The 26,455-nt window shown below is 36.5% G+C and overlaps 1 protein-coding gene across 2 annotated transcripts in view; it reads left to right on the forward strand.

The window, feature by feature from the left end:
- The window catches only part of Cop1 (COP1 E3 ubiquitin ligase), a 120,214-nt gene that overhangs the window by 76,351 nt on the left and 17,408 nt on the right, over positions 1–26,455 (forward strand). For both annotated transcript variants that reach the window (XM_085842445.1, XM_085842447.1), the window contains exons 12-18: positions 2,045–2,188; positions 3,872–3,980; positions 4,340–4,421; positions 15,555–15,671; positions 20,785–20,902; positions 22,870–22,994; positions 24,388–24,548. In XM_085842445.1, the coding sequence (XP_085698571.1) occupies positions 2,045–2,188; positions 3,872–3,980; positions 4,340–4,421; positions 15,555–15,671; positions 20,785–20,902; positions 22,870–22,994; positions 24,388–24,548 (856 nt within the window). The remainder of the gene's footprint in view (positions 1–2,044; positions 2,189–3,871; positions 3,981–4,339; positions 4,422–15,554; positions 15,672–20,784; positions 20,903–22,869; positions 22,995–24,387; positions 24,549–26,455) is intronic.

Here is a 26,455-nt window from a genome sequence, read left to right on the forward strand (position 1 = left end):
TAGTGAGTGCATATCAAGTGACTTCTTTTGTGATTGGGTTACCTCACTCAGGATGATATCCTCCAGATACATCCATTTGCCCAAGAATTTCATAAATTCATTGTTTTTAATAACTGAGCAGTACTCCATTGTGTAAATGTATAAAGCCAGTTGTTAATGAAGACTACACAGGTCATTGTTTATGACTCTCAGTTTTCCCTCAAGTATTTTTAAGTTAACAGGTTAGTGCTTAAACATTTTTATATTAAAAACTAGTCATTTGCCTATTAATTCTGTACTTTCACTCATACGTTAGAGTTATTTTGATCTCTTAGTAGTACCTGTTTATAAATAGAGGGAATGTATTGAAGGATTATATAACTGATTCTTATTTGAGTTACTAGGCGTTACTAAGTTAACCTGAGTTAAAGATCAGATTTCAGTTCCAGTAGATGCCATTTACCAGTACTGTCTTTGTCTTCTTTCCCTTCAGTGATAAATAACCATGGCCAAGCGCATCTTGAGGAGGAAAGGATTTTTTTCCATTTATGGTTCCACAGCATAGTCTATTATTAAGGGGAAGTTAAGTCAGGAACTCAAATATTGCAGGAACCCGGAGGCCAGAACTGATGCAGAGGCCTTGGAGAAGTGGTGTTATACAGTCTTGCTCTCTATAGCTTGCTCAGCCTGCTTCCTTAGTGCACCGAGAACCACAATGGGTTGAGCCCTCTCACATCAATCAGTAATTAAGAAAATACATTTCAGGCTTGCCTACAGGCCAATCTTGTGAGGCCATCTTGTCAGTTGAGATTCTCCATGTCAAAGTAATTGCTTGGGTTAAGTTGTTATAAAACTAACCAGCACAAGTACCATTTACTTGTCAGTGGTGTGTGTGTGTGTGTGTATGAGGGAGGGGGAGAGAGAGAGATGAAAATATTAATTACTGGCATCATCTCTGAAGCCCGACTACCTGATAATTAAAATATCATTTCAAATCACTTAAAAGTCAGCTACCTTTGAACAGGTCACTTCACTGTAATCCTCATTGTTCTAAAAGTGTTGATAATAGCAATAACTTTCTCGTAGGGTAGTTAGGAGAAATAGCGATTATTTCAGTGAGAATTCCTCTAGGAAAAACACTTAACTTATATGGAGAAGTATTGAATATGGAGGTTCAGTTCAACTTTCACCTGCATTAGGCAATTTAGATTTCTGGCCTGTATGATAAGTATGGAGGCTGTAGTTACATTCTACAAAAGTGAATAGGATCTTGTGTTTTGCACTGAAGTAGCTTATTTTGAAATTTGTATTTCAAAGAAGCTACAAGAACATAGTGGATTCCCTAAGTCCTGTAAAAGGTGCAGAGGGTTTTTTTATATTCTCTGTATAACACGGGTTATGCCTTGACATTTTGTAATTCAGAGAGATAGTATCTGGGGAATAAGGAATAGACTCGAGGTAAAGTAATGATAACTTAGTTCCTCTTTTTTGAGAATAGTCTGTCCCTTTGTCACCACAAATTGATTCCGTCATTTTCCTTGTACACTGATTTATTTATTAAAGTAACATAAAGTGCCTTGAAAGAGTAATGACAAGAAATTATGAAAAAAAATTATTGGTAATTTTCTTTCAACACTCATAATATTTCAAACTATTAAAGGTTTCCATACTAGGATATAATATGGTTATTAAAGCTAAACAGAAAAACAGGCTGGGTGTCTTGTAACAAAAGTTCATGTTGACAGTTCCAGATCTATACAGTTCCCTGACTGTATAATTCAGTGTCTTGATGACAGTTCTGATCATGTCGCCTAGGAGACTTAAAGATAGTGAAGAAGCTGTATCCTTTGGAGAAATAGAAGCTCTTTCAAAAGGGAAAGTGTCAGCTGGAGACACAGCTCAGGGCTATCACACTTGTCTAGTGTACATATGTGCCCTAAGTTTAAGCCTCAGCACCGGGGAAATAGGAAAAAAAAAGGAAAATCCTGAAAATTTGCTGTAGATACTATCACAGGGTTGGACACATAGCCTCATAGATGACGTGTGTGCTCTCCTTCCCCTCTAGTATTGAGTTTGACCGAGATTGTGACTATTTTGCAATTGCTGGAGTTACAAAGAAGATTAAAGTCTATGAATATGGCACAGTCATCCAGGATGCAGTGGATATTCATTACCCTGAGAATGAAATGACCTGCAATTCCAAAATCAGGTATTTCTCTTTTTTCTTGGCATAAAGTCATACATATATAGCTGTTCATATTAGTGCTAAGTATGACATTATTGTATATTTTTCCATGAGACTCTTTCTCATTCAGAGAGCATGCTTTGGTTGTATAGAGGATACTTTGTATGAAACAGTTTGTGTACATTTAGCCAGCAGACTCGGTGCTCTAACTCTTTTGAATTCTGAGTATTCATTGTATTAAGAAGTTGAGTCCAAGGTATATGTGTTTACATGTATGTTCTAATATGAGTGATAAACTAGTATCAGGTTCTTTTTTATTTACTAATTCATACACAGCAATTTGAGAGCCCGCCCATTTATAGTGGCTTCCTACTTGAGAATTTTTTTATATTCCTAAGTAGAGACTATATTGCAAAAATGAATTTCTTAAATGCTTATGTGTTAGGCATTGTCTTAAGTGCTCTTAGCAGTTATCTGACATGGTTACCATTATTACCCACACTTACAGTTGAATTGCACTAAACCCAAAAATAAATGGCTTGCCTGGGATAATCTAGCTAATATGTGGAGCAGTGCAGAGTGAGGGAGTTTAATTCTAGGGTCTGTGCTCTTTAAATGCCTTTGTACATATTTATTGCATATAGCCATTGCAGTAAGATTAGTTGTATAACATTGTACTTTAAAATGTTACAGTAATAAACTAAGCAGAATACTTGGTTCATTTTAGTATTCATAGTCATAGTCACCATAAAGGAAAATGTAATAAGTTTTAAGTGTTGCTACTGCCTGTTTTATCATGGGCACATGTGCCAATGAATAGTGCTTTATGGCACATTCCAGTGAATGCCTGAAATTGCTCAAGGCCAAAACCTACAGGGCTGAAAAGACCAATATCTAAGCACAACTAACAGAGCTGTCCAGTTTGATTTCACCGGTTATGAAATACACTAAGTTAACCAGAGCTGCAGCTAGTAAATACCAGATCTGAAATTAGAGTGCAGGTTTGTCTGAATCCATAGTGGAAAACTGAGTTTACTTTAAAATGCAGATCATCCCCTTCTAATCCCTAAAATTTGCCATAAATACAATGGAGTGCAAAATACATTCTTGGATGTTAACTGCTTTTCTTAGTGCTTTATTTGGTAATCCACACATTTTACTGTGCATGATTTAACTCTATATGTCGCAACAATAGCTTATTGCTTTAGATGCAGACTTTTAGAGAATAGCTAAAATCATAAATGTTAAAGCTTTAAATCTGTGGCATGATTTTAATTGGAATTGCAATCATACATTGCATTGGTCAAGACCCTTTGAATGTAAAAACTGAAATCCAACTCAGACTCATTAGTTTAGCTTCATGATTTGGTACAGCTGAATATTGGGGCTCAACAGTCTTTAATATCTGTCATTCTGTCGTACCATTCTCTGAGCCATCATTGTCGTTAACAGTTTCCCTTTCACATGTCACAGAACTCTCAGCTCTGTCTGTCCTACTCTGTGTTCTTAGTAAAAAATGGTAAACTTCAGCATTTGATTGTTTACTATCAATCAGAAAATCTAGATATTCCTACTATCTCTTTCTGAATTATTGTGAAGTGATAGAAACCACTTGAGAATGTTTGTCTTCCTGAGCACACTGAAAGTCATTTTGCCCCGGTGTTTCCTATTTACATCTTAAAGGTTTAGTTTTTTTCTTTTGTTCAGCTGTATCAGTTGGAGTAGTTACCATAAGAACCTGCTAGCCAGCAGTGATTATGAAGGCACTGTTATACTATGGGATGGATTCACAGGACAGAGGTCAAAGGTCTATCAGGTAAATATGGATACTAACTATATATTTTAAAATTATATTTTTGTTTTCTTAAGGTATTTATATGCTTTATAATTAAAGTTTTTCAACCACTAGTTAGTATTTTTATACTTAAGATAATTGTGTTTGTACTAAATGCTTTTCTAAAGAATTTCTCATATGTTATTTTTAGAATGTATCAAATACATTTACAGAAGCATTAATGTCAGTAAATATGAGGCTTTCCTCCAGTGTCTTTGCTTTTTATTTGATTGTAGTTTGTTTCACCACCCCATGTCAATAAATTGTTTCTCCTCTCTCCCTCCCCTGCCTCCACCACTCCTCCACCCCACTCCCATCCCTGGTCTCTCTTTCACATCAAGGAACATGAAAAAAGGTGTTGGAGTGTTGACTTTAATCTGATGGATCCTAAACTTCTGGCTTCAGGTTCTGATGATGCAAAAGGTACTACTCATTGCTGTTTTCCCTTAGAAGATCTCACTCCTTTAAACTATTTAGTGCAGCTGTGCAAGTTGTTTATTGAAACTCATGCAAGTCTTTGTGAATAAAAAAATAATTTGAAAAAAAAATCTGTTTTTCCATTTGAGTGAAGGAAAAATGAATGTACAGCCTTTTCACAGTAATGCTTTTTTGTATTTGTGCCATATACTGCAAACTGAATTGCTGGCAACTTCCTAAAAATACTTAGTTTCTTTATGTGTGTTTGTATGAGTACGTATGTGTCTGTGTGCTTATATGCCTCTTGTGAAGTGAATATGCATGTGTATATACAGAAGCCGAAAGAGGGTGTCAGATCCCTCAGTTGGAGTTACAGGTACACTAGCATAGTACTGAGGTCAGAACTCTACTCCTGATAATTATATATGGTATAGAGTTAACTTCAGTTAATACTATTAACTACTGAGTCATGTGTCCAACCCCTGCTGTCCTCTTTTAACCAAAGGTTTTTTTTTTTTTTGGTTTTTGGTTTTTCGAGACAGGGTTTCTCTGTATAGCCCTGGCTGTCCTGGAACTCACTTTGTAGACCAGGCTGGCCTCGAACTCAGAAATCCGCCTGCCTCTGCCTCCCAAGTGCTGGGATCAAAGGCGTGCGCCACCACGCCCGGCTCAAAGTTTTTAGATATATCATCTAGTCAACTTTATTCCCTCAAGCATCTAGAAGTTTCTATACCTGAAATTATATTGAATATTTAATATATTCTAAAGCCTTAACCATGTTATACTATCTCCAAGGAAAGCTTATATGTACCTGTTTTGGCAGCATAATTGACCTTTTCTACTTTTCTCTTTGCCCATCTTTACTATTTGTTATTTTCTGCTATGCTTCCTATCCTGTTATAGCAGAGTTATGAACAGATCACCTGACTTTAAAAATCAAGTATGCTAATCTTTTTTACATGTGTGTGTGTTTGTGACCTGTAATGATAAATACTAATAAACCAGCTTTATAAACAGATTCGAATGGGCTAACTCTCAATAAAAAGTATGTACTTTAGAAATTGTTAACTGATTCAACAGTAGTCATATTCAAATATATTTGGTGAATATTTTGTGTTTTAACAAACATATAAAACATCATGGTAGAAAATACTGTATTCTAGTTTTTGAATTGTGCTATTTTAATGTACTATAACTAAATAAACAAAAGATTATGTTTACATTGACTCACATCCTGAGTAGTTTTTATGCTATAATGAACAAAACTGTATGTCTATGATACTTCTCAGTAGGAAGATTGGAGTCCTTGTGTGGAGTACTCTCCTATTGGGTTTGTGAGGTAGCCAAGCAAGTCTCTCTCCACTTGAAATTCCAACTCCAAAAGATCTGTTTCTTCTTCAAGCCTCCATATGCATCATGTATACAGATATATACACAAACTGATATAATCATATAAATGAAAATAATATAAATCTTTATAAATTATTTTTAAATGGACTAACCTTAATTCCCTCCCCCCTTTTTCATTATTTTGTTTGTGCAACTTTATATTCATTTAGTTTCTTTTAGTTATTCTCAGAAGTGAAATTATTCTATCATAGGGTAATTTGTAGTTTCTTTTTCTTGGAACTATCTCCATATTTTTTCATGAAACTTATAGTATTAAGATTTAATGTATAATGGTAATAGTGCCTAGCTCTTCTGCCTTCTCTATGTCCTTGTTACACTTTCTAGTTCTTTAGTCTTTTAGACTTGATGTGTCTGCCCACCTGCCCAGCTGTCTGCATTTCCTCTCCCCTTCCTTTGTTCCCACCATACCCTTTTCTTCCCTTCCCTTCTCAGTCAGTCACTTCTTTGCCTACCTGTCTGCCTTCATGCCGTCTGCTTTTTAAATATGCAAATAATAAAAGAGGATACAAAGGGATAATTCACTATAGCTTTTCTTTGAGTTTCTTTATTTATTGTTCAGTGACACCAAACACCTTTTTAAAAATATATATGTGTGTTTTAGCTATACATGTGTCTTTGTAGAAGTATTATGTCCAATACCCCTCCCCCTATTTAAAACCTTTTTTTTTCCTGTGTTTTTGCTTGAAATGGGGATTATGTTTATATTCTCAGTGTTAACCCAGGTTTAGTTCTCTTCTATGGGTTGCCTTTTTACACTGTTGATAGAATTTGGTACATTGTTGTTGTTACTAGTACAAAGTACAGGTTTTTTAATTTTTTTCATTTTGTTGTATATTCCTTTAGCATATTTGAAAAACAAAACATTGCCAATTTCAATTTCATTTTTATGAGACTTTACCCCCTTTTTTTTCTTTTATAAGTCTTAACATTTATGTCTTTGATCCATTTTAATTTGTATGTGGTCTAAGGGTACAACTTTGTTTTGACACATGAATGTCCTGAATTTCTAATCTCTTTAACTAAAAAAGATTGTTTTTCCGCCTTGTATAATCTTGGAGCACTTAGTAAAAATAACTTCACTGTAAATTCATGGGCATTGATAAGGAAGCTATTTAGACTTCATTGAGTTTTGTTCATTAATATTTCTTTTTTTAAACATTTATTTATTTTATGTACACACTGTAGCTGTACAGAATAAGTTGTGAGCCTTCATCTGGCTACTGGAATTTGAATTTAGGGCCTCTGTTTGCTCCGGTCAACCCCATTCCCTCCAGTCAGCCCCACTCACTCAGTCCCTGCTTCTTCCGGCCCAAAGATTTATTTATTTTAATTATACATAAGTACACTGTTGCTGTCTTCAGACACACTAGAAGAAAGCTTTAGATCTTATTACGGGTGGTTGTGAGCCACCATGTGGCTGCTGGGATTTGAACTCAGGACCTTAGGAAGGGCAGTCAGTTTGTGCTCTTACCCGCTGAGCCATCTCACCAGCCCTCATTAATTAATATGTGTATATTGTAATTATTTGTAGATATTTTTATCCCTTTTAAGTTGATGTCTCTGACTTGAGACCTTCTCTAATCTTTGCTTGCTTCATTCACTTTCTTCTAAGCACTGTTGTAGTTAATCCTAAAATTTCAAGTATTAAAATTTTTTTTGTTTCAACTTACATATTTATAGGTTTTTTGCTATGGACTGTTTTAAAATTTCCACACTTAGCTGGGCGTAGTGGCACACGCCTTTAATCCCAGCATTTGGGAGGCAGAGGTAGGCGGATTTCTGAGTTCGAGGCCAGCCTGGTCTACAGAGTGAGTTCCAGGACAGCCAGGGCTACACAGAGAAACCCTGTCTCAAATAACAAAAAAAAAAAAAAAAAATCCACACTTAAAATTTTCATAAATTTGACTTACAACAATATAGGTACAAAACATTTATGTAATTTTAATTTCTTTAAATTTTTTTGACTCACTTTGTGGTTCAGTTCATGTACTATCTTGATAGATATCTCGAAGGCATTGAGAAGAATTCCTTTTTGGGCTCCTTTAGAGAGCTCAGTGAGTGTCATTTAGGGGGCACACTTGGTAGTGTTGTTCTGGTTTTCTATAGACTGATGATCTTTTTCTTCTTGGTCTCCTCGGGTTATGGGTTATGAGGTAGAAACATGGAAGTCTAATTTATATATATGTTCTATGTAATATGTTTCTGTTCATATTTTTTTCTGAAAACTATGACTTTTACTTATATAAGGGTAGATATAAAAATAAGTCTTTGAATGACACAGACACATGGTCTAGCTTAGCGGTTAAGAGCACATTTTAGTTTCCAGTTCCAGGGACTCTAATGATTGGCTTACCAGTTTACCTGTACTCACATCACACATGTAAGTGTCCTCCCTCCCTCCCTCCCTCCCTCCCTCCCTCCCTCCCTCCCTCCCTCCCTCCCTCCCTCTCACACACCACTCACATTTTAAAAATAAATGTGAACAAGAAGTAAATAGGTGAAAAATGTATGTCCCTTTAATTACTGAGAGAAATAACTACAATTGCTAAAAGGACTCTTGTCTTTCTACTTCTTAGTAATAATTCAGTGAATTGCCTTCAGTGCTGACTTCAATTTTCATTGTGTCAAAGAGTCTCATACCACATATGCCAAGACAACTAGAGTAATTGACCAGGAGGGTAGCTTGTCAGTGGCTCTTCCTGTAAGAACCTGTAAAGCAGTCTTGAGGTACATGCTTGTTGGTAATTCCTGTGCATGTTAGGGCAGACGCTGGGAATTCAAGAGTTCCATGACGTTGAATGGTTACGCTTGGTTATTTAAAAGCAAAAACTCACACAACTTATATTCAGAGACATCATTGAAATGTAACTGAGGGTAGAAAGATGACTCAAGAGTTAAGAGGACTTGCTTCTCTTGCAGAGGGCTGTTTGTGTCTCAGCATCTTCATGACAATTCAGAACCATCTGTTCTGTTTCAGATATGACACCCCCTTCTGGTCTCCACAGGCCCCTGTATACATTTGGGGTATACACACACAAATAATAAAATAAACATCAAAAATTTAATTGAGTCCTTCTACATACAGTAAAGGTGAATGCCCTCAGTTATTTTGAAACTATCATCATAAGGGCATGAACCAATTGAAGGTTGGTACATGTAGGTGAATTGTCCCCTTTCCACTCCCCCTCACCCCATCTCCTGCTCCCTTTACAGAGTTTCTATATGTATCCCTGGTGGCCCTGGAACTTACCCTGTACTGGACCAGATGGGTTTCAAACTCAGATCCACCCACTTTGAGTAATGGGATTAAAGGCATGCACCACCATAGCCCATCCTATAGTATTGTTCTTTATTCCTATTAGTAGTATTCTGAGAACTACTCCATTGAGTACTCATAAATCAGAAATTATTTTTCTATTTCTACTAATATTCTACCTTCTATTTTCTTTTATAATCCATATAGACTATTTTCTTGTCATTTTTATTCAGATTGAGTACTTTATCTTCTAGATTCTTCTTGTTCTTCAAAGGATGTGTGTTATATATAATTTTTCTTAAATTTTGCTCTATAAAAAGATACTACTTGGGGAAACAAAACATGTCTGTAAATTACACGGAATCCTTTTGACCCTCATCTGTGATCCCCTTAGATACTTTGTCATTGATTTTCAGCTTTTCTGTGAAGGTCCAGATAGATAGTGAATATTGTAAGCTAGGACAATGAAACGTCTGCTATAAACACTGCCCTCTACTGCTGCAGAGCAGAACCAGCTGTGGAAAATACAATTCGGAGTGTGAACTTGTTCTAGTGATTACAGCATCCTGGGTTATTTTTCAAAGGAATTCCTGTATCTCTTGAGATATTAGGTTTTGTGATAGTTTTGGTAAATAGCATTGTCAATTTTATTCATGAGTATTTTTCTGTTTTATAAACACAAAGTGTATTCTGAGTTCTTTATTGAAAAACTACCATTTGAAAAACAAATTTAGGGAATGATAAGTGAAAATATTATAGATTACTAGATAATAACCTTCATTCTATAGGGTAATTACATTTTTAAAAATGTATTATTTTTGCTAAAGAAAACTATTCCTTTACCTAGAAACATTAATGAAATAAAACTTGTATAGAACACTTAATGTTACTTAACAGATTTGTTTTTGTTCTCTTTTGTTGTTTTATGGTTTTCCCGGCAGTCATTTTTATATTCTTTATTAGGGCCAAAGTAGAACATATGTAAATAAATTCAGTGGGTTTTGTTTGACTTAATTGCTTTGGATCTTCACCTTGAGGAAGATGCTATCGTTTTAAAATTAATTTTATTAGTTCTTTTGAGAATTTCATGGTTTTTAGCTATATTCACCCCCTGTTCTTCTTCCAGATATGCCACTTCAGTCAGATATGCCTCCAATTCCTTACCCACCCAACTATCTCTTTTTCCACATTAAGTCCCAACGTGTGCTGCCAGTATTTCATGTACATATGACCTACCGCTGAAGCTCAGTCCACTCCCAGTGGCAGCAGCAGCACTCCTCTTAAAGAAACCTACTCTCACTTTCTTAGCAGCTATAAGTTGCCAGTGGCTCTTACTCTAGGGGTGAGACATTCTGGCCTCCTCGTGTGTCCATGCTGGTGTTTGTATAGGGCTTACATATACGCTCATAACTGCTGACTTCATTCGTGCAGTTTTCCAGTTATGTATGAAGGACCACATCTGGCTCAGTCTTTCTGCCCCCTCTGCTCTATTAGGGCTGAGTATTCTGATGACTCCTCTCCTCTGCACCTTGGCTCGTTGTGGGTCTCTGTGCTTCTCTGATGAGGGTTAAAAGATGCATCTCTGCCAAGTGGACAGGCTAGAGGGTATGCTGCTGTCTTTTATTATCAGCTTGCCTTTCAAAGGGGAATTTTCATCAGTTATTGCTGAAGAAGGAATTTTTTTAATTAAGTGAAATCCTTATACACTTTTACAAAGGTATCCTTATGTACTATCTGTGTATCTTGAGAACCATTTGATTGAATTCACTCACTTTCTTCTATACTTGTTAGTTTCTTCTTTATTTTCTCTAGAAGATTATATTGGGTTTGTTTGTTTGTCTGGCTTTTTTTTCTTTCTTTCTTTTAATATTTTATTTTATTTTAATTAGGTATTTTCTTCATTTACATTTCCGTGCTATCCCAAAAGTCCCCCATACCCCCACTCCCCTACCCACCCACTCCCACTTCTTGGCCCTGGCGTTCCCCTGTACTGAGGCATATAAAATTTGCATGTCCAATGGGCCTCTGTTTTCACTGATGGCCGACTAGGCCATCTTCTGATACATATGCAGCTAGAGACACGAGCTCCAGGGGGTACTGGTTAGTTCATATTGTTGTTCCACCTATAGGGTTGCAGACCCCTTTAGCTCTTTGGGTACTTTCTCTAGCTCCAATAGCTGACTGTGAGCATCCACTTCTGTGTTTGCTAGGCCCCAGCATAGCCTCTCTGGAGTGATGGCTTATTGGTTTATGATTGCCTCTTAGAATATTGAGTTGATTTTTCATTTTATCTATTGTTTTAGTTTTCAAAGACTGCCATAAGAAAGTACAGCACAAACTGACTTGCTTAAAACAACAGAATTTTTTTCTCATTAGACTGGAGACCACCAATCTAAAGTAAAGATATTAGATGGGCCATATTCCTTCTGAAGGCTCTGGGAAGAACGATTTATTGCTGGCTTTGTAGCCTGATAATTGTTTGCTTTGGGGTTCTTTTTTTTTTCTTTCTATTTTTATGATTTTGGAGCTTTACTATAGAAAGGCAGGGAGAAGGAGAGAAGGTAGAAAGAGAGAGGCCAGCCATGGCCACGTGGAGAGAGGGGGGAAAGGAGAGAGAGAAGGAGGGCTAGAGAGTAAGAAAGGTGAGGGCTTAAAGAGTGTGTTGGATTTCTTAAAGCTGTATTGCTTCATTCTTGCTTTCTACATGTAGCCTTCCTCTCTGTCTGCCAGTCTATCTGTGTATACGAGGACATCCTAAGTCAGTGTGGCTTCATCTTGACTACAGTACTAGTTGGTATATTTCTAAAGACAGCAAGCAACACTCACAAGTGTATTAGGAGCTTATATATCTTCTAGAGAAGCACTGTTGACACACCTGTTCACTTTATAGTCACCAGGAAAATATAGTGTATTTCTGTTGCTGTCTTCGAACACACCAGAAGAGGGCATGGGATCCCATTACAGATGGTTGTGAGCCACCATGTGGTTGTTGGGAATTGAACTCGGGACCACTGGAAGTGCAGTCCGTGCTCTTAACCACTCAGCCATCTCTCCAGTTTCCTAGATATTCTTTTTTTTTTTTTTTTAAGTGTATATTTTCATTATTTACATTTCAAATGTTATCCCCTTTCCAGGTCTCCCCTTCGGAAACCCCCTATCCCATCCTCCCTCTCCCTGCCTCTATGAGGGTGCTCCCCCACCCACCCACTCCCTTCTTCCCACCCTTCCTTCCCATTCTTATACCCTGGGATATCAAACATCCTCAGGCCCAAGGGCTTCTCCTCCCACTGATGTTCAACTTATAGTCAAGTTGATGCTTGAGATTATTTTTTCAAATTCTTTTATTTTCTTTTATGTCTGTTGGTGTTTTGCCTGCAGGAAAGTGCACCTCATGCATATAGTACCCTCACAGGTCCAAAGCCAGTGTAAGATTCTCTGTAACCTGAGGTCCAGGCTCTTGTGAGCTACTGCAGAGTGGGTGCTGGGGATTGAACCTGGGTCCTATGGAAGAGTGCCCAGGTACTCTGATCCTCTGAGCCATTTCATCAGCCCTAAGTGATCTTTACAATATTTTTAACTTTAGTTATCTTTATGGTTTTGATAGCTACCTTTTTTTTTTAATAATCTCACATAATAAAAATTATACTCATGGTGATTATAACTGTGACTTGCCTGAGTAATGTTACTAATTATATATATAATTATATGTTATAGTAATGTTAATTATGATTGCATTTTAAAACCAGATGTACTTTTAATTTGACTATCATTCTGTTAGGTCTATGCTTATTTTTATTTGTTACTAGCTCTGATATATAACAGTTGTTTGTGTAACACTTGTTTATAAAATTGTTCTGTATGTTTATTGACTTGCTAGAGTGTAACTCCACCCAAGTCCACTTTTAGTGTAATCTGCAAGTGTGGTGGTACTTTAAGTGATTTATAAAGGCATACAAATTGCACGCGCACACACACACACACATACACATACATATCCACATACACACACAAGCACACACATACACACACATGGTACCATGTAGTATTTTAAAATGTGTGTATTGTGTAATACTTAATTGAGGATGCCCTATCATATCTCTTCATACATTTACATTTATGATTTCATTATGATGAAAATATTCAGAATCCCTTCTTGTCTTTGTTGCAATACAAAGTTGTTAGTTCTTTCTCACTATAACTTAATACCCACTAATAAATCCTTTCCACTTTCTTATCCTACCTGCCCAAGGCTAACTTATCATTTTACTCCCAGCTTCCATGAGGGTAACTTTTTAATTTTAATACACAGTACTTGTCTTCTTATGCCTAGCTTTTTTCATTTAAGAACGTCTTAAAATTCTATCCATTCCTCAGTTGACAGGCACATAGTTTATTTCTATATTTTGGCCATCATAAATAGTGTTGTTATAAATACACAAGTGCAGGCATCTCAGGAAACACATTTTACCTTTTTTTGGATATATACCTGGGGAAGGGATTATTGGATTGTGGTAGCCCCTTTCTCCACAGCCCAGCCAACATTAATCATTATTATTGGAGTAAGATGATTACAAATTATTGTCTCCACTTGCATTTCTCTGATCAGCAGTGTTGAACCTTTTTCCATGTATCCCGTTCCCATTTCTGTTTGTTCTCTTGAGAAATGTCTTTACATTAATTGCCTATTTCAAAGATCAATATTTTTTTTTCCTCTCTTGAATCAAACCCAGTTCCTCTACAAGAACAGCAGGTGCTGAGCACGTTCTCTGCCCTGTAATAAAGGAATTTTTTAAGTTGCAGGTTACGGAATGAGTATACAGACATCAGTATCATGTATATGACAGCTAGTTGTCTGAAGTAGGAAACAAGGAACTAATGACATAACTACTGTAAAAGTTCACATGTGTTAACTGTGTGAATATTTGTCTTATTAGAAAAGACATAAACCAAACCAAATTGTTCTGTTTAAAATTGTTACTCTGATGAGTGGCTCTCACTTACTTATTTTGGTAACAAATAATTTTTACTGAGAGATTTTAGGTATAAAATAGGAAATCCATTTCTGTGGAAGTCTTTGTTGAGACCCTTTGTAGTTACTCCTAACTTTGTCAGTAATCCTTAAGTGTCCTAAAGCTTTCTATGGTTTCAACCCCAAATACATGTTTGAGCCACTTAGGAAGTTAAGTAAAAGTATCAGTATGTGCACATGATCTGAGACTTGTTACTGAATTAAACATTGAAACAGATTTTAAAAATCTATAAAAATGGAGAGTAAACCCCACATACTTTATCACTTAAAGTTATTTATTATATTTGTCTTATCTGTGCCAGCATTTTGGCAAGTTTAATCTGATGCAGGTTTTGTGCAGGTAACCACATGATTGTGATCCCATGCCATGTCCAGACTCAGCACTTCACGGCACTTCTTTCCATCTTTTGGCCCTTACATTTTTCACACTTCTCATGTGATCCCTAAGGTGTTCCTTACTTGTGGTGTGGATATCGGGGGATTAATATACACGTTCCAGTTGGTGTTGAGCAATTATTCTCAGGGTTTGACCGGTCCTGTGTCTCTCCATTGACTCCTTTCCAATGTAAAGAAGTTGTTTCATTGACAAAGTTGGGGAGCAGCCCAGATCTATCCAGATTAAGTGTTTTAAGAGATGTATTTTATCTTAACATATCTCATACATGTGAAATGTATGTGTGCTGTTAACCTCCACTATAGAATATTGAGAATAATAGTATAAAGGGCCCACCGTCTAGCTCCAGAATGTATGTGTATGTGTATGTATGTGTGCTGTTAACCTCCACTATAGAATACTGAGATCAATAGTATAAAGGGCCCACCGTCTAGCTCCAGAATGTATGTGTATGTGTATGTATGTGTGCTGTTAACCTCCACTATAGAATACTGAGATCAATAGTATAATGGGCCCACCGTCTAGCTCCAGAATGTATGTGTATGTGTATGTATGTGTGCTGTTAACCTCCACTATAGAATACTGAGATCAATAGTATAAAGGGCCCACCGTCTAGCTCCAGAATGTATGTGTATGTGTGCTGTTAACCTCCACTATAGAATACTGAGATCAATAGTATAAAGGGCCCACCGTCTAGCTCCAGAATGTATGTGTATGTGTGCTGTTAACCTCCACTATAGAATACTGAGATCAATAGTATAAAGGGCCCACCGTCTAGCTCCAGAATGGTGTTTTTGCCTTGGCCTTTTGAGTCCTTGCTATCTATCTTTGTGGAATCACTATTTATATCTGTGGATTTTTGAACGTTGAAAGTAAGCTTTAAGATTCAAGAACTGTTCTGTCACATTATTATTCAGCTCAATTTTTATTTTGTCCCAATAAAATGCTTCATATTGACACACAAGATATTTGAGTAACACTTGTTACTTACAGAAACATTTGCTTAGTGATTTTTTGGTTTTTTTTGTTTTTAAATCACCATTTCCTTAGTGAAGCTGTGGTCTACCAATTTAGACAATTCTGTGGCGAGCATTGAGGCAAAGGCTAACGTGTGCTGTGTGAAGTTCAGCCCCTCCTCCAGGTACCATCTGGCTTTCGGCTGTGCAGGTAAGAAATAAAAGTAAACTTATCTCCTTTTGGTTTTTGTTTTAACATACCTACCTAAAAGTGCATTTGAAAACGAATTGGCTACTTTTATAATCGTAGGTTTTCTTTTCATCGTGAAGTTATGATAAACTGAGAATTGCATCTTTCTCATCTACGGCTATTGCTAATTGTGACATCCTGTCACCTGTCTTTAACACAGAGAGACAGGCTTGTGGAGTTTTGTTGGCTGCCTGCTAAATGTTGATGTGCATTTTTCTTAGTAGCAGAATTAGTGTGTATTAAACAGCTGTACTGAGAGGATCAGTAATTTTTTAAGAAGCCTGTTCATTTCTTTGACTATTCATTTCCTGTTATGCATAAAATGCCGAAGGGGAATAAACATGCCAATCATTTATTTCACAGTACATGCTAATGTAGTATTTTTTTTAAATATAAGTGTTCTAGTCATAGTAATAAGTTATTTGAAGTATTTTTGCAATTCTGTTTTACACTTATCATGTAGCGTAGTGGTTTTCATTGTGCGAGAGCCATGAGTTTCAAAGCAAGTCACATTCTTGCTCTACTCTTAATTTTTTTGTGTTTTTATTTTTTATCACTTTTAATACTTTAGTAGAGAAAATACCTATCATTTAATATGTGAAAGTTCCTTGATATTTTTTCATAATAATGTTTTTTTTTGTAAAGCTGACACTTGTACAGAGCACATTAATAACATTTGAAAAGGACACTGTGTTCAAGCTTTGTCTTCATCAGTGCTCCTGTTTTCATACGCCTCTCATGCCCTGCTGATTTACTCTCTTCACATTAACCAGAGTGTAATCTTGAACAAGGTGGCTCTTATCTGTCAATGCTCATGTTGATGCGCATTGTGTACATGCTAGATGTACACATCTTGAAATATTTTTCCCTGGTATAAATTCTGATTGTTTTTTTAACCTTATCTTCTTTACTTTTCCATTTAAGCCTTAATGTTCATATTTTCCCAATCAGCAAAATTATTGTATTATAAAATAATTAACAGTAATTAGTTAGAATTACAAATATTTAATAGTTCCGGGAGCATTATTATTGATGTTGTATGTTTCCCATATAATTTCATGCAATTAAAAGAAATCTTTTAATTTGGTTTGTTTTCATAAGTGAAATTTTATAGTTTGTTTCCTGTAGGGCCTGGAATTTCTCTGGTCAGCTTTCTTTTTTATACGATTCTGTTATGATTTTAAGGAAAATAATAGTTTCGTTCTATATTGTGCTACTTTTTTTCCCTGATTGATGCTGCCTTTATTTTATTGCCAACCACCATGCCACATCCAGGCACCAGCGCACAAATTGGCAACCGGCGCAGCCCAGTTGTGCTGAGGTTCACGGTAGTGTGTTTCAGGCTTTTACATTTGCAGAAGAAGGAAAAACAAGAAGAAGAAGAACTAAAGTAAGACCAAACAGCCGCAAACCCAACCTGCAAGCAGTAGAAGTGGTGTAGTGATCTTCTCCTGATATTGTACCAGTTTTTACAACATGGGCAGAAACCGTTGCAATTTGCCTTTCCAAAGACATATTTATTTTTCATACTAAATATAGTAGCTTTTTATAGCTTTTGAGCTTACATCAGGCAAAAAATGTTAGTTGTGCTTCTTTTGCAGTGGTCCATTGCAGTTCTACCTCAGTACAAAACCGGAAGCAGAGTTGTCTGTTCTAGTGTTTATGCTCCATTTAGTTGAGTTGGCTTTTCTTGTTCTGTTACCAGAACATCTATTTTCATAAACTAGCCTATTAAAATCAAATAACTTAAGTTATTGCTTTTTGCTTCAATACACATTTTATCTGGTACCGTTCAGGATCAGTTCAGTAGGTCTAGGTTTATTCTGCTGATATCTTGATGCTTATTCATTTTGTCAGTCACATTGTGTTTGTCTTTCTTGAGTAACCATGGCTTGAACAGTAGGTAGACAACTCTACCAACTGTGAATGCCACTAGGCTCCTATTCCTGGTAAACTTCCTGTATTATGTATAGGCAGTCACCTGGGAGCTGAGCCTCTGGGCATGCCTGTGTAAGATTATCTCAGTTACATGAGTTGATTTGAGGAGACCCATCTTTGCTATGAGAAAGACTATCCCCTAGACAGGATCTTGGGTTATCTACCTGGAGAAAGCACCCACTAGCATAAATATCTTTGTTGCTCTTTGCTTCACTGGATGTGTATGCAATGTGAGCAGCCTGCTACTGTGACTTCTGCACCATCTTGGTAGAATGGGACTTCACTAGGACTAAAGATTCCCTGATCATTCTACTTTCTGCTCTTTGGACATGTAGTCTCTTGTACTGATCCTGGTAGTGCCTGTTGTTGGTTTGCTACATATGGCATTTATTATGTTGAAATATGTTTCTTTCCTGCCGCCTTCAGTTTTTTTCATAAAGACTTGATGAATTTTATCAAATATTTTATCTGGATTTATTGAAATAATCAAAGTTTTAGTCCTTCATTTCTTTGATAGAGTATCAATGTCATTGATCTGTATATGTTGAGTCATCCTTCCATCTCTGGAAGTAATAGGTGGTTTTCTGAGACCTTTCTGCCCCCCTTTTTATGTTTACTTACTTAATTTGTGTATACAAGTGTATGTGTGCACACGTATGTGAGTGTGTGTATGTATGTATGTGCACGCATGAACACAATGTGAGATACACAAGTGGAAGTCAAAGGACTACTTGCCCTAATCAATTCTCTTCACCTCTTAATTTCAGGGATCAAAGTGAGGTGGTCAGAGATAGTGCCAAGTGCCTTAACTCCATCTAAGCCACCTTGCCAGTTCCATAGTCTAGTTTTGTGGGTTTTGTTTTGTTTAGTTTTTTTTTAAGATTTTATTTTTATTCATGTTTATATGAATAAACATGTGTATGTGAGCCCATGGAGACCAGAAGAGGGCAGCAGATATCCTGGAGCTAGAGTTACAGGTGGTCATGAGGCATGTGTTGCTGAGAAACAATCTTGGATCCTCTGGAAGAGCAGCACTCACTCGCACTGCTTTTTTGGTTTGCTCATTTGTTGCTATATGCTTCCTCTTTCTACTGCTTCTGCTGCATTCTGTCAGTGTAGGCATTTTGTGGGTTTCTTTGTATTTGTTTTGAGAAATTTAATATTTCTTTGAATATTCCATTGATTGTTCTTAAGTTGTTAACTTACATGTAATTATATATAATGTCCACAGTTTTGTTACTGATTTCCAGGTTAATTCAACTTATAGTTTGAAATAATACTGGACAATTCAGTATCTTAAAATGTACTGAGACTTTTTTCATGGCCTACCTGGATTGGAGAATTCTCCATGCATTATTGAAAAGAACTCATATTTTCTAGTGTTGGAGGGAACATGCTATAAATGAATCTTTATACACTCTGGACCAAGAGTCCAGAGTGTAGTTTAATTCTGTTGTTTATAGATTTTCTGTCCAGATGATCTGTCTATTAGTGAAAGAGGCTTTTAAACTCCTCTATTACTCTACTGAAATCTTTCCTTAGGCCTATTAATATTTTTCATATTTATTTGTATGCTCAAATATTAGGTGCATTCATGCTAAGAGTTATTCCTCTTCCTCTGTTGTGGCCCTTTTATATTGTGACCCGCCTTGCCCTTTTTGCTGATATGATTTAAAGTCTCTTAATGTCAGTGTGGTTACTACTACTTAGTTTCTTTTTGAAAATTTCATTTGCATGGAATGTATTTTTCTCCAGTTTTAAGCTATGCTTGCCTTTAAAGTTGTAAAAAGTCTCATGCCAATAGACTTAATGTATTTATGTCTTTATTATTATTTTGGTTGTTTTGTCCTTTAATTGCCTGTACACAGCTATTTAAGACCCTCTGTCTGAATATTCATATCTATCAACCCTTTGTCAAACTCTCTTTGACAGCTTATTTATATTCATTTTGCTTAGATGATAACTCCATGAGTGTTGTTGGTGTATATTCATACCCAATAATGTCTTTATATGAAAGGACTAAGGATTTATTACCTGGTATTGTGCTTATCCTTCCAGATATTTTAAATAAGTTATTGTTTTTTCCTAAGTGTACAGCCAGTGCTGCTATTTCAGTACTATAGAGAGTCCCCAAAAGCAGAGATTCCCATCCCCAACCTTTATGTGTGCTATTCAAGAGAACAGTAGGAGTACTTAGAAAGTATGGTTCATCATATAAGCCTCTACCTGCGGCTAAGTACGGTGGACCCAGCTGCCTTTTCCTCAGCCAACAGCCCCCTGTAAGACACTGATTTCTTATAAGAAATCATGTTCTGCTAGGTATTGGGTTCAGAATGACAGACATCTCAGTGTGAGTCATTGTTAGAGCCCATGATCTGTTAAGACCACCCCAACACAGAGACTGGACATAGGACAGTGGTGTTGTGGCCTGTCTGCTGCTCTGGTATTGGTATACTTGGAGCCTTAGACAGCTAAGCCAGCCAGAATACAAATTCTTTTACTCTGGTCACAGACCCCCGCCCCCATCCCTCAGCACCAGGGTGAGTTCAGAATGTAGTTTTCTCAATGATTAAAAAAAGCTCTTAAGATCTACCATATACTGGGTTTCAGTAGCCTGATAATGTGTTTAGCCTCAGGGGATTGGAGTCTCGCTTAGCAGTGTGCTAGCCACGTTCAAGGAAGAGGTGGTAGAGGCAGCTCATTGATACCAGACGAGCTTCACCCATAGTTTTATTGCATAAGCACTGGCTTGGGAATTGACCTTCGGGCTGTGTCAGATGGTGTATTGCATCTTCATGTTCTGGTACTAGCTGCTAAGTTTTAGGCCTGGGGCTAGTTTCTTCTCTTTATCCTTAGCTAGCAGTTTTTCCTACTGTTTTCTTCCTGTTGTCTTTTGTATTTTATAGTCTACTTGCTTTTGTTGGGCTAAAACAAGATAATGGATCTCTCTCCTAGATTCCTTACCTCATCTGAGGGGTAGTTTTCATAAACAATGCTTCAAAAATAATGTTTCAATGTGAAGATTGAGCTCCCTCATTCAGACATCCCCTTGCTCTGATGAGAACAATCAATCCAGTTAAATTGTTTTGCCTCTCTTTTCTTCATTTGCTACATTTATCTCTTAATTTTATTTTAGATCACTGTGTCCACTACTACGACCTTCGTAACACTAAACAGCCAATAATGGTATTCAAGGGACACCGAAAAGCAGTGTCTTATGCCAAGTTTGTGAGTGGTGAAGAAATTGTCTCTGCGTGAGTATTCTCCTTGGAGGGTGAGCTTGATACAGAGGTCTTATCATTGATGATGTAGTTTATACAAAAAAAAAAAAAAAAGACCTTGGATTACTTTCTCAAATAGCAACAGATTTGCATGTCTTCCATTGAAATACATGTATCTTACCTGCTTGGTTCATTTTTATATTACTTATAAATATTACTTTTTGTTAGGCCCTCTTAAGTTATGTTTGTAATTTAATAACATTTGAACTTCAAATTTGGTTTCTGTCACTACTTCTCCTGAAGAAGTAATATTTGGTGCAATAGAGAGAAAAAATAACTTATTTGAGTAAAGTAACCCAGTGTTTTACGATATAAGTCTACCTTCAGTGTAGTAGTAAAATGATTATTGGTTTTAAATGACTTTTTGAGTTTTATAATAACCTAAACCAGTTTCTCAGTAAAATCTATTTTAAAGAGAACTTTTTGTGTCTGCTTCTTCTCAGCACATGCCCCTTGTAAAACTTTTTTTAAAGTAGTAAAATGTCAGTGATGTGAACAACTTGTTGTCAAACTATACAACCTTTCTAACAATAGGGGTAGTTCCATATTTTGTTTATTCCTCTCATAATCTAGTAAATCCATATGTAATTTCTCTCTACAGGCTTTCTTATTTTTTTTAACTTGGTTCCTTATCTCCCTTAGAGAATTATTTATACCAGTGCCTTGAATTTTGCTTTGTACCTTCACCTTCACACCAGTTGGTCTAAATAAGAATTGGGTGATTTGGCAAGACAAAAAAGGACAAAAATATTCTTAACTGAGCTTTCCATGGGAGTTATGTGGGTAATTAATTAATGAGCTTAAATTAGGTAGTAGCTAAAGTGAAATCCTTCTTTAGAATAAATATAATAGGCAGTAAATAACCTAAAAATGTGGTACATTGTAAGAGGAAACATAGAGAACATCCATTGCAACCCTGGAATGAAACAGATTAAAGCACCTTTCTTAAAGATTTAGTTAGTTTATGTATATGAGTATCCTGCCTACATGCATGCCAGAAGAGGGCATCAGATCCCATTAGAGATGGTTGTGAGCCACTATGTGGTTGCTGGGAACCTCTGGAAGAGCAGCCATTGCACTTCACCTCTGATGTCCAACCCCTAAAGCACATTTCTAAAAGACCTCAAATGCTCAAATCAAACCGTTTAGATCTTGGAATTATTCACTTGCAGCCTTCTGAACCTCAGTTTTCTCATCTCCAAAATGGGGCTAATAATAGCACTAAGTTTTTTAATTTTTAATAAAGTAGATAAAACCTGTATCAAAGTGTCCTATTCAGTGATGATAGATGTAATTAAAAAGATGTAATTATGTAGTCCTTAATATATTGACATATTCCCTTAACGAAAGTATAAGAAAGCAAATCAGTATAGGAAAGCAGTTTGCAAAATGTTATCAGTTTTAAAATTGCCTTTGTCTATTACCAGTGATTTTTATGCAAAATAGCGGTTGTTTTGGGTAAGCAACTAGATTTATATATTCCTTCAGCACAATAGACTGCATCATATAGTTTCCAACAATACCTCTTACCTGTAGGGGATAGCATGAAAATAATTTATGTCTACTGTACCAGTAACTCACGATTGAAAGATAAATCACAATGAGAAGAATGAGGGTCTCCCTGAAATGAAACACATCTCTCAGGGCAAAGTCTAATTATTTATTAATGGTGGGATGGTGGTATTGGAGCCATTAATGCTTGCTTTCTGAATACCCAAGCATTACTGAAAGCATGTTAAACGAGTTCGGTTTTTACTGTGTTGGGTTCATTTGATTCTATAAAATAGACTGGAGCCAATGAGGACAAGATTCAGATATGCAGGCACCACAATCTGCCTTTTTAACCACAAATCTAGATTTTTTTTTTTTTTTTAAATTCCTAGTGGTGATAGTTTCATACCATGAAATCTAAAATTTACTCCTCTTTGTGTTTTTCTCAGCTCAACAGACAGCCAACTAAAGCTGTGGAATGTGGGAAAACCATACTGTCTACGTTCCTTCAAGGGTCATATTAATGAAAAAAACTTTGTAGGCCTTGCTTCCAATGGAGATTATATAGCTTGTGGTAAGTGCACTTGTAGTTTTAAACAAACTTTGCAAAGACATGTCCTAGCAGTGTTCACTGCAGTCTGTGCACTGGGAAGGCAGCATCACAGCCTTGATGCCGAGGATGGCGTTCTTTTCTTTTCCAGACATGCTGGGGAGAATTAGTTTTCACTTCTGCAGATGAGCCCTGTATTCATAGAATTGCCAAAGATTTTCACTGCTCTCTTGTCATTTTAGATATGCCACAGTCTCTGTAGACTATTAGTATCTGCTAGTAGTATTTCAAGAAGACATCTTGTCAGGAGCTTGATATCCATTTTACCCTCTCTAGTATCCTTTTGATTTAGCGGTCGTTTGGCTTGCATGAATCTAATTCATTAGTTTTTATTATATGGAATTTTGCAAATTTAAATGAGGAGTGGAAAAATTCAATTTGCTATTGTTCAAATGTTCTGATAGAGTAAATGAACTTTTGTCAACACTTTTAAATGATAGTGCCCTTATTCTATAAATTGTATTTTCTCCAAATATATGATCTTAAATACCACCAAAGTAAATATGCAGTACAATTATCCTCAGAGGCTCCTGAAGTGTGTCAGTTTGACTTCTCATCTGATAGGGTAATGCTATGTGGGGAATGGAGAATCAGTTTGGGCTATTAAAATTGGCCTTTTGTTTTTGTTTTTTGTTTTTTGAGACAGGGTTTCTCTTTGTAGCCCTGACTGTCCTGGAACTCACTCTGTAGACCAGGCTCCGCCTGCCTCTGCCTCCCAAGTGCTAGGATTAAAGGCGTGTGCCACCACAGCCTGGCTCAAATTGGCCTTTTAAGAACTACAACCTTAATTTCCCTCTCTTCATGGTAATATTTACAAATGCAGTTTAGGATTCTTGTTTCAGTAAGAAATTTCTAATGCACAGAGCTCTGCTATAAGTGATTTTTTAAAAAATGTAAATTCTTTTCAGTTTTAGAATTAACAACACTGTAAACCATTTAACAATGCTTATTTCTTTAAATTAGTAAATAATAGTTGTACCCTTTCTCCTGTAGTTCGCAATTAATTGGTCTTATAATCTTGTCTTTCAAATTTGAATATAAAAGATAATTGGTGTTTTTAGTAAAATTTAGATTAATAATCACTGTCTAAATGTCGTGTTTGGGAACTGGGACTAGAAATGAAGTTCACTGTAGCTAAAAGTCTTAGATTCATCTTCCAGCACAGAGTGGGGAGCTGATAGAAAGAGTGTAATTCTAGTTGGCCGTGATGGCCATACACCTATGATCCCAGCATCTGAAAGGCAGAAAGAAACAATTGTGAGTTTAAGAACAATCTGTGCTACATAGAAAGACTCTCAAATACATATTTATGCAATCTAAGTTTTCCCATTCTAAAACAATTACGTTTTCTTTTTAGGAAGTGAGAACAACTCCCTCTACCTGTATTATAAAGGACTTTCTAAAACTTTGCTAACTTTTAAGTTTGATACAGTTAAGAGTGTATTAGACAAAGATCGGAAAGAAGATGACACGAATGAATTTGTCAGTGCTGTGTGTTGGCGGGCACTATCAGACGGGGTAAGTTTTCATATATGTATTTTAATCATGGCATTTTATATAATGTTTATGAGTGCACGTGATAGGTTATTTATTGTTTTTGTTGTAGATTTTAAGGTATAGCTGGGTACGTGGTTTGTCTTTTCTCTTTTTTTCAGGCATCACAATGCCGGGGCGGGGGCAGTGTTTTAGAGTTAGTATATCATTACTGTACAGTGTCTATTCGATGGCACTGATGTAGCCCTTAACAGTCACTGCTGCACACTGACTCACGCTGAGCAGCTTTCAGTCTGGAAGGTTCTCTCAGTGTCATTGCCAGGTATAAATATAAATAAATGTAAATATACCATGCCATGCATCTTCTGTACCATATTTTAGTATAGCATTTATCTATTTGTATAAACAAACACTAAATTCTAGATATTCTCACCAGTCTCCTTACTACTTAGTATTAATATAGTAACATATAATATAGATTGTAGCTTAGGTGGAACAGATTTTATATATATCCGGTACAGAGTTGGGCTGGACAATGGACCTTTGCATAAGTACATGATGTGATGTTTCCACAACTACAAAATTAATGAATACGTCATTTCTTAGCATATCCTCACTTGCCTTAAGACATGACAGAAGAATTTCCAGTCTAGGAATGAGCTACACTCAGAGAAGCTTCTTCCGGACAGAGAAGTTGGAGTCAGTGTTCCTAAGCTACACTGTATGTGTGACTCTAAGTGAAGAAGTGTGGTCTAGGGTAAAACAGTGAAAGATAAACTGTCACATTGAAAATCAACTTCAGATCCTGTGAATCCCTGAAATTGACTGAGGGGTCCTGGACTGCTGGGGCCCAGAACACAGACTTAAATTATCTATAAAAGAAAATTAACATACTTATTTTTCTCATTTATTTTTTTGCTTTTTAAAATACAGTAAGCAGGGCACAGTAGCAACTAAAAAGGCAGGAAAATATAAGACAAAATAACTAGAAATTCAGCATAGCAACACACAACAGAAACAGAATGATAGCAGCTCTGGATTATATTAACTCACCTGTCTTACAGTAACCATGCTTATCAAATGAAATACATGACAAAAATTTCATCTGGGAATTGGAAACAAGTTTTAAAATGAAAACACACAATGAATTCTGTGGATGAGTTAAAGGAAGCTGAGGAGGAAGAGCCGCCACCAGTGGAGAAGAGAAGAGGGAGCGTGTGGAGGGAAGGGGGAGCCTGTGGAGGGAAGCACCGAGGGGCAGGGCTGTGTTTCAGTTGGGTTAAGCACGAGGACCTGAGTTAGATCCCTAGCACCTACAGGAGAAAGGCAAAGCACACTGGCCCATGCTTACAATGCTATGGAGGCAGAAATAGATCCCTGGGGTATTCTAGCCAATGAGACTCAGAAGATTCAGGTGGAAGGGGACTGAGGAAGACATTGATGTCAGCCTTTGCCCTCTTTACACTCCCCAAAACGACAGTGCTGCAAATATGATGGGCAAATGAAGAAATTAAGTAAGGGATCTGGAATATCATTTACTATATTCAAGAAGAGACTTTAAAATGTGAGAAAACGAATAATTTTTTATGAACAAAAGTTACAAGGGACTATTTTTCAGAGCTGTATAAAGTTGATAAAAGACATCAATTAGTTGAGCCTTGAAACTTCAGGGAATGGAGATTTGAAGTCCATAGTACCCGTGGATGTAGATACAGTAGGACCTGCCGTGGATTGTCTTCTCACAGCACTGTTTCATTGAAATTCATTAAGACAGATATAAAACTCTGTATCCGAGTTTCAGATTGATCCCTTAATTTATTTTGAGACACTTTAGTGGACTAGGAGAACCACAATTTGACATACCTTGCTTCTATGTATACTCAATAGTATAAGAGTGATTGAAAACCAAAACATGCCACTGTGTTGAGGTA

This window comes from Mus caroli, unplaced genomic scaffold (assembly GCF_978045245.1).
Source record: "Mus caroli unplaced genomic scaffold, Mus_caroli_1 scaffold_1, whole genome shotgun sequence".
Taxonomy (NCBI): domain Eukaryota; kingdom Metazoa; phylum Chordata; class Mammalia; order Rodentia; family Muridae; genus Mus; species Mus caroli.